Raw genomic sequence first — 12348 nt, 5'->3', positions numbered from 1 at the left:
TAGAATGTGAATTCTGCAGCAGACTCAGGTAAATTGAAAAAAGAATATTTTTATTAAATAAAACAGAAAATGAATAATATAATCAATACAGTATTTCTTGAATGGTTATTTTGATATCCAATTTTGACATTGCCCCAACCTTTAAAATGTGATGCAGATTTTTATATTGCTTTGTAGATGCTCTTAGGGAAGCTGGGTAGGAGATATGTCATTTGGCACTATGAGGACATGGGTTTGGGATTGTGAAACAAACATGTTAGCTGGATATTGCTGTCAAAATGGTATGTTAAAATTAGGCGCCAGTGTCGTTACCCCACCGAGATGAAAAAGGAACAAGTCGTAGCTATTTAAGGATTTAGCAGCCTCAGGAAACCACCACCATATTGGTTTGGACTCTGACAGCTGAAAAGTCTTCTTTGCACAAATACTAGAAACTTTAAGGAAGATAGCGGAAGCTTAGATTTTACAGCAGAATTCTCTGGGAAGAGGAATAGTCTATGGCAACTTCTCTGGAGATGATAAAGTACACAGGGTCCTGGACAGAACCATCAACTTGTTCTCCTGAGAGGCTATAATAGTGCAGGATGCTTTATGACAGCCATTAGAATCCCCTTGGATACTCCATAAACTATTGAGTTACTGTAAAATGAAACAAAAAAAGTGCTCTAATTCTCCAAGGCTTTTGTCTATGCTAAGTAAAAGCCTAATCTTTTCACATCTAGCTTGTGCAGAAGGACTTTGCCAGGATGTGCACTCAGATGAGAAAAAAGTAGGCAGGACACCTGACAAATGTAAGTGGATCTTCATCACCATGCACTTTTGGAAGCAATCTGGGATGTTTCACAGATGCATCTTATCTTTGAAGAATTTTGTACTTAATGAATGAGTCACTAAAGCTTGAAGCTCAGTCATTTTCTGAATTCAAGTCACTGACTTTCTAAAATAAATTTACCATGTCAGAAACTTAAACTTACACATACTTAGTGGCTTAAAAAGGAGTTGACATCATTTTGTAAATACAACATTGGTATTCTAGGATATAAGGAACTTTTATAATGCATCAAGCTCTCACAAACCCAGAGACTGTGGACTAACTGCTCTTCCTTCAACGTGACCATGAAAGAAATATCTGCCAAATGAAGTGTAAGAGAAGATTCTTTTAAACCCAGATTGACAAGTGAAGGTAGCAAGCAGTGTATGTGCAGGGCATGGAAAAGGATCCATATGGGGTTGTTACATAGCAGATAAACAATTCCGAAGAAAAACGTATGCATGTCTGTCTGATAGATTCATTCTGAGCAGCTAACAGGACTTGGCATGTTTGCTCAGAAATGTCAGAGTTCTGAATTCCTACACTCCTGAGACTTTAACATGAGCTAACTTTCATGTGATACTCAGAACTTCTGAAAAATCAGTCTATTTATTAAGTTTGAATTTGGGAGTCTAACATTTTTGAAAATGTTGCCCCCTCCCCAAAAGTCTTAGCAAATGTATTATCTTCCTCCTCTCCAGAATATTTATATTGTTCAGACAGAAAACAAGTGCTTGGAGTATCTCATAATGTGCCTGTTTCACTGCATTCTTACTGCACCAGCTACCTCAGCACATAGCAGAGAATAAATATATCTTGTTTTCCTTCCCATGGAGTGCAGTCTTGGAGGCAAGCAGCACAAGAGATTCCCCATAGAACAACATGCCACAATAGTAGATCATTAAAAGTTTTAATTTTGGACTGTTAGAGAACTCCTCTCTCCCCACCTCAATTGAGTATTTTCCCCATAGAAAAAATGAAAGCGACAGTCTTTACTAGGAGCAGAGGAGAAAGACAGACAGACAAGCTTTATTTTTTATGCATTCAACTCCAATATGGAGTCACCAAGGGCATCAACTATTTTCATGTCAAGATGCTTAAGAATATTAGTGGTTTTATTTTCAAACACAATTTGGAAGCTGGGTTTGTTCCTTAGTGGAATATTTGATGAAGCATGCAATAAAGCTTTGGAGCAGTCTAGTACTCAAGGATAGTCCATGATGAGTTCATTTATTTTGGTAGAATAGGTTTAAAGAGTATGGAAGGGAGGATAAGATACAGAATAGCTATTTAGAAAAATTAATTTCATTTCATGAGGAAAGGGTCAGATTTTTTTGAAAGAGCTCAGCTCCAATGGGAGCTGCTGGGTGCTGAGCACATGTGATATATTTGGATCTAATGCTAAACAAAACAATATTCTGTAACATGTTCAACAAGCATAATGAATATATTCAGCAAAAGGAAAGGTCTGTATAGAGCACTGAGAAATAGTTCTTACCTCATGATTATAATCCAGTATTCCTTTTAAAATTTTCTTCAGATTGCTTATCTGTTTGATGGAAGAGAGAGAAATTAAAATATAAAAAGCCACTAAATTTAAAATACAGTAGAACCTCTAATTTTACAAACTAATTGGGGACTGAAGTTTATAAAATTGAAATGCTCAAAAAATTGTATATCTCAGAATTACAGTAGGTAGGGTGCATAAATTGCAGTATGGTGCACTGCATCGTCGTTGTCTTGTTCTTTACACCACTGCAAAGATACTTCCTATCCACTGAAGAAATTGGAATGAGAAGAGATGTCGACTTGTTCATCGACATCACTTTCATTATGTGATTTTTTCCCCCTTTCCGGAAAAATTATTTATGTAACTAGTCGTTTGTAAGGCTGGTTTTAGTAAAATTGAAATTCTACTGTATTTATATAAATATATAAAAACAATTGTGTAGCTATACAGAAGGCTAAGAAAAATCACGAGTAATACTGTAAGCAGAATCACATACACAAATGTAAGTCTATTTGTATTTCTAGTGAAAAGTATCTTGCCAGAATCAATCATTCGTTATATATGATTGTCCCATGATGTGGGCCCGATCCAAAGTCGACACCAGCCAATGGAGCACAATGAAGTGAATGACAAAAATTCCTACTGACTGGAATGGGCTTGACTCAGGCCGTGGTGAAAAATTTTAAAGGTTCTGTTTAAGCCAATGTCATGAAAGTGATGGGGAAGCTGGGGCTCCAAAATGAGAGGGTGAACTATTTCCTGATCTCGGTGAATGAGGGAGAGGGGAAGGCTCTAGGCTAGTCGGAGGGAAAAGGTGCAGCCCAGACAGGGAAGAAAAGGAGTAGATTTCCACTAAAGGTGGTGTTGAACTCTGGGGGTACTGTCAGTACTGAGAAATTAGACATCAGAATTAGTGCCAAGAGTAACGTCCTCAGTACAGAGGACGGTACCAGATAAGCAGCGACTTCCAACAATAGTTGGTCTGCTTTATCCTTTAGGGCCTTGATTGCCAGTGCCAAGGTATCGGTAGCAGATGTAGGTATACAGGTTGTTTTGGTACTACTTAGTATTGGGCAAGGAATCAATACCATGTCACTTACCCTGTATTACTAAAGGATTTTCTGCCAAATTCCAGGAGACCGAAGGCAAATGATCTTTTCTTAGGCCTCTGAGCTCTTCCCTTTTTACAGGAGGTAAAAGCACTGGTGCTAGGAACCATGGCCCGTTTGGTGTTCTGGTCTACCTTGATTCCAAGTGGAGGATACATCACAGTCTTTTGGTGCTGGAGCAGCCATCAGCGATAAGCTGACTTGGGCAGTCATGGACGGCCAATCAGTACGGTGTCAGCTGCCTTACTGGAATTTGCCTTCAGAGTCGCATTGCAGCTCACAAGGGCTCTAACTGGACTTGGAGGTACAAGGTCTCATCTTGCAGCCTGATGCCTATTCTTCTGGGTCTAAAAGTGCCCCTTACAGACTGCTCCAACAGAAATAGTTTTAGCCCAGTGTCTCCAGATTTTTTCATTTTTGATGAGAAAGACTGGCAGACAGTGCAATGGTTACTCATATGGCTTTCACCTAAGCGGAACAGACCATGGCTACCTCCATCTGTGAGGAGAATGTGTCATTTGTGAGATGGACAGGGTTTGAAGGCACCATGATAGTGGCTACGGTGAAGAGTACCGAATAATAAATAATTTTTGGGAGTGGCAAGGAAGCCGGTTTGCAAGAAAATTAAAAGAACTTTCTGAAGAGAATAGTTAAGACAACCCTAGTTATCTACCTAGAGTATTTCCTCTTTTTACTTGTTATTAGCTAAAGGGTAGCAGGAATATACAACCTGGTTCTGTCTCGCTGCCACAGGCAGTAAGAGAGACCTGAAGGATGGGTCTGACCACTCTGCTGACCTTTATGCCCTCATGAGGGAGTGGGGATGAGGACCTGTGGCGTGCAGACATGGCCCAATGGACACTGCTGTTCAAAGATTCTGATACCACAAATGTAAAAAGGAAGGCCCCTCAGCCCTGCCAAAAAAAGACCTAACGTCACTCCCAATTTGATTTTACTAACTATGAGGGGCCTGGCTCTCACTCAAAAATAGAAGCTCCCTTAGAACCTCAGCAAGTTAGACTGGCCAAAACTGCAACCAAAGATTTTGCATCTGCCCCCGCAAGGAGTTAATCCTGTGTCAATCCTTTCTATTTGTCCATGCGGTAGATAGAAAACTATTCATGAGAAACTGCTTCTGAATGTAGGCAGCTAGGATTCACCAACCTAAGTACCAGTCAATAGCCACTCATAGATGTCATGGCTTTGTAGACACTATGGGGAGGGGAGGGGGAATGACTCTTCATGTCCTTTAGAGTGATGGGAGAAGATTATAAACATACTCTATACGCAACTCAGTAAAGAGCACTCTAAGCAGTGCCACAAGCCATCTGTATTCCAACAAGACCTAAGAAGATAATGCAGAGAAAATTTAGGAACCACTGTACTGATATTAAAGGGCACACTATAATGACCTACTTGGCCAACAACAGAATTAGCCAACAGAGAGCTCTGAAAGCCATTCAGCTCAATCACTTTCCATTGGCTAAACAATGAAACAGACCCTCCATCCCCAAAAGCACAAATGTGAGCTAAAAACACATGCGATACGTTTATGGGTGTCATGATGACCATGAAATCTCAAATCAGACTAGAAAAAATGCTATCTACTTGGATTTTTTAAATCATGATCAGCCTAAAATGAGAAACTGGAGATACTGCAGAGCAAAACTGCACACTGCAGCTATTCCAAGCTCTCTAATGATGTGAGACTGAACAAAGAATTGTCATTAATTTCACAATCCTAAACCACCTCCCACACCTTCTCTGGTGTCAAAATTTCCAACTGCCAAGGCATCCAGTCCCCACCACCTCTGGAAAACAGATGTTCACAGCAGTTATGCATTTTCATTACAAAAATCTGCACCGAATTTAAATTTAGGGGAAAGGTAAATTACTTGATTTTAATATCAAATCGAACACGATAAGGAATGCTGTACTGATTGTATTATTCATTTTCATAACTGATTCATTAAAAACCTCCAATTTTGAATTTACCTGAGGCTGCCGCAAAATTTCCAGCCCGCTGCACTGAAGTGCCATAGAAACCAAGGGCCATGCTGCAGAATTAAGTCCAGTTTACCTCAGAGTACATGGGGACCTTGAATATTTCCCAAAAGTGACAAAGAAATAACATGAAAAATACTACCCTTTTCCCCATGCAATCTCCATTTGAATCAAGATCCCCTAATCAAAAAGAAAGTGATCATTTTCCTTCCATATAACCCCCAGCCCAGACTTTACCCCTTTTTGAGTAGGAGATCGCAGCTCATCTGCTACCAAGACTAGGGTGGTTAGAGAGCACCCAAGAGAGAGGTGACTTAAAAGAAACCCAACATCTGATCTCCATGACCCCATCTTTCTATCTCCACAACAATCAATACCTTGATACATCCCTTTCAAGTGTTTGCTGCAACACCATGGTAAAACACACAACCAGCCAATCATAAGACCCACCATAATACAAGTAACTCCAACTTATCTAACACTAATCATTTTTAGTGGTTTACAGCAAATATGTTGGAATATAGCTGCTTCCAAGGGCCAATCAGCATAGGAAATTAGTGCAACTGTTTTCTATTTTAAATTCGACTCAGTAGCAATATTAACATCACCTTCCAGTCACAACACACATTTTAAGGAGAAATTCAAATGCAGCGACAAAAACATTTATATCACAATAGGGAAGCAAAGCAAGTGCTAAGAGCAACTGATTAATCTGTAAAAGTTAAATATCAGGACTGAGGTGAGAATATAATTATATTGTTTCAGAGCTTTAGAAAACAAAGCGGCACTCAGTCAAGCAATGACAGAAGTAGAAGTAATTCCATATACAAACTACATATAGCATACTGCTGGATGGATTAAACACACTCAAGTGTTTGCACTACAGTCCTTGACCTAAAGGGGGGACACAAGTCCTACCATTACATCTTTGATTCCCGCCCATCAGCTCAGCAGCAACAATGAGACTGATTGAAATCTTTCTACCACTTCATCTTGTACCAGCTTCACCTCTCTGTTCATTTTCAAAACTTTTTGTTCTGTGTCATTCTTTACCATGTCTATCCAATGCACCCTCGGTCTTCCTCCATTTCTAGTTTCTTACACTCTGATAGGAATTGCCATGTATGGTATCCTCCCTAGGTGCATCTTGGGCACATGTCCAAACCACTGCAGTCTTTCTTGAATCTTCTGTAACAGTGTTACTTCTTGCCCTATCTATTTTCTCATCACTTCATTTATTATTTTCTGCAGTCTTGAAATTCTCAGTATTCCCCTCAGCCAGTTCATTTCTGCAGTCAGTATCTTTCATTTATCAATCTTCCGCATACTCCAGCATTCTGACCTATATAGCAGTATTGTCACAACAATTGAGACATAATGACATTAACTTGGTGTGCAACAGAATGTCATAAGAGGAGAATGAAATTGATTTTAACAACACTACTGAGCTGTTTGTGAATGATTTGGTGATACATATTGGTGATTTATTTCTCTGAATGTCACTGTAATCAGCAGTGAAAGTCGCTAGATTTGTCACTGGTCACGTTGACACTTACTTCCTCACTAAGGAAACCAAAAAGTCACTAAATCTAGTGACAAAGTAGCTAAGTTGGCACACTTTGGAAACACTTCTGGAACCAAATGCATGGCACATGTGGAATACACAATAGGGACCATCACTCAAAGAAGCAGCGCTGGTTCAGAAGCTGGGGATTAGTGGAAACTAAGCTAATTGTGTTAATCACTGATCGCCTTCTTGCCATGAAGATAAGTGTCCGTGCAGGCTCTTTCAGACCAATTCACAGCCTTTCATGTGGATGATCATGAGATTCTGCAGTCTTACCTGCCGATCCTAGCAGGAGGTTCTGTTCCTATCTGTCTGAGAGAATTGAAAGGGTAATTTGTAAGCAATCGCTCCTCTCCCAGAGGACTCTCTTACGTAGGATGATAGTAGACCATGGAAAGGACTATAATGAACAGTGATGGTACCCAGTTCTATGCTTGTTACATCCCACCCAGCTGGAGCAGTGGAACAAACAACTCAATGTCAATGTGATCTTAGGGCTTGGAAGACAGGTCCAATTTATTTAATGTAAGACAGAGTGCTGGTGGGATGGGACACACCTAACTGAGGTCCAGCAGTCACCATTTTTTAAAACCAAACTTTATTAGTGCTGCTGCACAAACAGAGAATTAAATAATCAAAGTATCACAAAGTGGTATAAAACTACACTAGAACAAGAATAAAAAAAAATAGTTTTCAAGAGTCCAGGTTTGGTTATAGTCCTAAATAGTCTATATCATAATTTAATAGATTATTCCATTTTGCCTAAACTGTATCAAACAGAGCCATTCATCTTTGAAAATATCCTCCCTTTTCACAAGACATCCAATGATCTGTTCTAGTGGTAGAAAGTCTAACAGAAACTATCATTTTAAGGTTGGACAATGTTACCCAATATTTGAGCACACAGTCTGCTAGTACTAATGGAAATAAATGACATTTTTAAACAAATGCTGCAGTCTGATTGCCCAGGCAAATATCTAGGACAAAAAGCTTGGGATCAAAAAGGAGATAACTGGGAACTTATTATTCAACCTTTCCCCAAAATTTATGAATTTCTGAACACTTCCATAGTGAATGAGAAAAAGAGGACATTATCCATTTTTTTATTCCCCATCCCCCACACATTCAATAATATTCTGCACAGACATAAAATGTGATGAAATAAAACACCTATGGACATTTGCATCTGTCTCAAGTCATTATGCACAGTAATGTTATCAACCATTTTTCAAACTGACCAGTCCTCCTCAGTTAATGGTATTCCTATACCTTTTGAACACTGAAATATTGAAGTTTGTGGTTTAGGGAAGTTCACAACTGCAAGGCCTTGGTAACAGAATGAAATATTTTTTGTGCTGTTTCCCAGTTAAAAGAATTGGCATTCTGTTTCCAAAATGTGTTTTTAATAGAAAATCTCTGTTCTGCATGCAATCTAAAATATAATTATGCAAAGTGGATTTCTCTTGTACTAAGCAAGAGATAATTATCTTTTCATTTTTAGAGATTTTTACAAAAAAACAAAAAACAAACCTATTTCTTAAACCAAAATTGATAAGTTGGGTGTTCATTACCAATAGAAAAGATGGATTACCAAAGACTGTGCTTATCCAAAATTTTGCACAAGAAATGTGGCATCTTTCCTTAATTCTATTACATGTGGATGTATAATGACATACATAGTGGCATTTAACATAATAAAGAAATTTGGTTCAATTTAAGATACAGTACATTAGCTAGTTGAATTCATTCTAGTCTATACAGCTCTGCCTGTACCCAGTGCTATAATGTGTCCCCGATGGTCTCTTTCTACCCTTTTTCTCTGTCTCTGAAGCCAAAAAGTAAGCTCTACAACTGGAAATGTTAAGACCTGCCTATGCAATTTATGTTCCTTCAGAATTTGAGAATAATCCTTAGTATTCAATCATACAGATAAGTTTGCCACTGGTATAGTAAGAGCACATTACATTTTTAATAGGACAACTCTGTCCTTCATAGTTATTGGTAAATTTGCCCAGTGATTCAAATCACTTTAAAACTGATTAAGTGAGAAGGCTAATAATTCAATATTTGTATTTCAGACCAATTCAAAGAGATTATGATGATCAAATACTTAATCAAAGTATGTGCTAACGTAGCACTGAGCCATGCATTCTTGCACAGCTCCAATGTACAATCAAAACTCTGATTTAAGGTTAAATTTATAACCATGTAATTCCTCAATGACAACAGCACCAGGATTAGGATGTCGTCGGCGTGGGGGGTGCATCAGGAAAACAAGATCAGCTGTATAGTATTCTACCTCGTCATCTATTCCCCAGACTTGGATACCTTCACTGATTTGTACTTCTAGTGTAAGTGTTTGACTACTACACCATGCAACACTGGAGACAGGGAACAAAGCTCTATCTTGTGCCTGACACACAGTCAGAATATTCTTCTATTCACTGTAACAGAGCCTTCTGGGATAGTATACAAAATGCTTCAACAAAAAAACTTCAAAAACAGACTTCAATAAGAAACTGCAGAACTAGAATTAATTTGCAAACTTGACACCATCAAATTAGGCCCGAATAAAGACTTTGTTGATACTCTCACCTTCTTGTCAACTGTTGGAAATGGGCCACATCCACCCTGATTGAACTGGCCTCGTTAGCACTGAACCCCTACTTGATAAGGCAACGCTCATCTTTTCATGTGCTGTATATTTGTACCTGCCTACTGTATTTTTTATTCCATGCATCTGATGAAGTGGGTTATAGGCCACGAAAGCTTATGCCCAAATAAATTTGTTAGTCTCTAAGGTGCCACAAGGACTCCTTGTTGTTTTTACTATTAAGGATGTTCACAGATACATGCTACTGACATCTTAAATCTGGAGATAAGCCATCGAAGTATACATACTGAAGATGTCCCCACTCACCACATTTCAAATGACCAATATATAGAGAGCTGAAGACAAACTGTAACTGTGTTACTTGTCAGAAAGGCATACTCCTTATATCAAGGATCCCTGCAAGTGGCAAGGCTACAAAAAGGAAGAGTTAAATATTTTGTTTGTGCCCTTTATTATTTTTACGAAGGTCTCAAAGGTTGCATTGTTGTTGGGGTTTTTTTGTTTGTTTCCTTTAGTACACTCCTTGCATGAAAAGTATTAGCTCGTCACATTCTTATTTATAAAGTGGAGGACTGAAAAACTACTAAGATTCTGACATCAATAGACATACCTCAGCTACTTTCCCTCTCTTCATTTAGGAGAGGAAGAGTTTAATACGGCTGCTTTAAACTTTTTTGGGGGAACACTCCCCTTAATGTCAAATTCAAACTCCTGACAAACTGGTATGAGAAAGTTCCCTTCCCCCAATTTCAACAGGGAGCTGCAAAAGCTGCAGATGAACTTTCAGCCTATTGTGATGTTATGGACAGTGGTTCTCCAGTTGATCAAGAAAAACAGCAGTCGAGGCTTGTTATTTCTAGGAAGAAAAACAAGCAAACAACCTTTTTATGGAAAAAGGTGAAGAACAATAAAGAGGCACAAACAACTTTTTTATAGCAGTTTACCTTTCACCTATGGTTCTATCCTGAAAAGGGATTAAATTTGTTAGTCTCTAAGGTGCCACAAGTACTCCTGCTTTTTTGAGGATACAGACTAACAGGGCTTCTACTCTGAAACCTGTCATTGTAGGGTTGAACATCTGATTACATCTCAATGATCTTCAGATCAAATTGGTTCAATTTACAACTGAAGGTATTTTTCCTCAAACCCACATTGGGATCTCAGCATCTAGCTGTGTTCTTTCTGGTTTGTGGAGGTCGAAAACTACCCGCCACTACACCTGTGCAATCTCTATTGACTTGAGGATTTGTAAAAGTGTAATTGAAGATATTATTACAAGGTGACTGAGTTACACAAGTGATTGTGGAACTAGAAATTAGTTAACAAATCTGATGATTATGCAAAATCCAAACCAGAATAGTTTGCTCTTCCACAGTTGAGTGGACACTGTAATAAAGAGTAGCATCATTTTACCTCTTTATCATAGATATGACTGAATATACCTTAGAAGCAGAATAATAAGATGTCATTTTTCCACAGTCTTTTTTGAAGTGCACTTAAGATTTTTAGGGTAATTGGTTGGGCATTTCCATACTTAGCAACTAAAAAAAAATTTTTTTTTAACCTTCATTCAAATTTCCTACCTGTTGAAATGTTCTTTAAAAAAATTTTCAAAGCTCTTTTAAGGTTTATTTTTCTGATAAGTTTTCTCAAATTACTGAAACGGATTTACACCATTAACTTGGTTTTTGACATTGTTGGCTCTTGTAGAGTTTAATTCAACTTTAGATAATGAGAAATCCTTAATTACATTTACTATAGTTAGTTTGATATCTTCTACTGTAAGCTAATATTTTAATTTAGGAATAAGTTAATACTGAAAAAATATTTTATTAAGAACTAAAATACTGACTGTAGAAAAGCAAAGCATGAAAAAATACCTTTAGCCTCCAATTGTCTCCTACTTCTGTTTTGATTCTGTTTAACCAGTTTTCATCAAAGTATGCTGGATCTCTGAAAATAAAATTAGCATATCTGTTAAAAACACCAATTTCTAGTACTAACAAGCTAGAGATTCCAGATGAATCCTATACTGATGTTCATTTAAATGCATATACACATAAAGATATTAATATAGTCTATCTAAATATTTATATCACACTCATCATAGAGTTATCCGAATATCTCCAATACTTACCTAGTACTTTTGAGGCGACTGTAATACTCTTAAAATGACACCTAAGCTGTGGGGGCCATTGTCTGGCTTATTGTAAAAGGTTCATGCCCCTTTGAGTGGTAAAGAGACAGCGAGTGACTTTCTGCTGCAGTGGCAGACCAGGTCAGCATGCGGACGCTGACCCTGACCCACCCCCTGCCAGTGACCGGAATAGAGGTGCAATTATAGAGGTCCATGCCGGTGGAGGAAAAGCACTCTTTTACCTGGACCAGACAGAGCAGCACCCACCCTCCCACCCACAGAAGTGGTGAAATACTGGGTTTTATCAGGATCTGCTATGGGCAATGCTCTACTCGCTCCTTTTTCAGGGGGCACAGAAGGAATTTTTCCCTCACCACATTGGCCAAGGTGAAGTGGTTTTTTTTTCATCTTCCCCACAGAAGGATTAGAGGGGCTTAGTTAGGATGAACATGAAATGGGAGTTAGGCTATGATGTCGCAACTCTTTATGTAAAGGTGGGGTAGATGTCCAAGTGTAGGTACTCCGTAGGGAAGGGATACAGTGATCAGATAAAAAGGATTGGTAACCGATTTAAGGGAGGTATTCTTTAAAAGAGC

At 38.4% G+C, this 12348-nt stretch overlaps 1 protein-coding gene across 1 annotated transcript in view; it reads right to left on the bottom strand.

Moving 5' to 3' along the window:
• HOOK3 (hook microtubule tethering protein 3) overlaps window positions 1-12348 on the bottom strand; it is a 128147-nt gene that overhangs the window by 83772 nt on the left and 32027 nt on the right. The window contains 2 exon segments of the mRNA XM_043514600.1: window positions 2310-2360; window positions 11496-11568. Of these exon segments, the coding sequence (XP_043370535.1) occupies window positions 2310-2360; window positions 11496-11568 (124 nt within the window).

This window comes from Dermochelys coriacea, chromosome 5, assembly GCF_009764565.3.
Source record: "Dermochelys coriacea isolate rDerCor1 chromosome 5, rDerCor1.pri.v4, whole genome shotgun sequence".
Taxonomy (NCBI): Eukaryota; Metazoa; Chordata; order Testudines; family Dermochelyidae; genus Dermochelys; species Dermochelys coriacea.
This window is presented reverse-complemented; position numbering and strand designations above follow the sequence as displayed.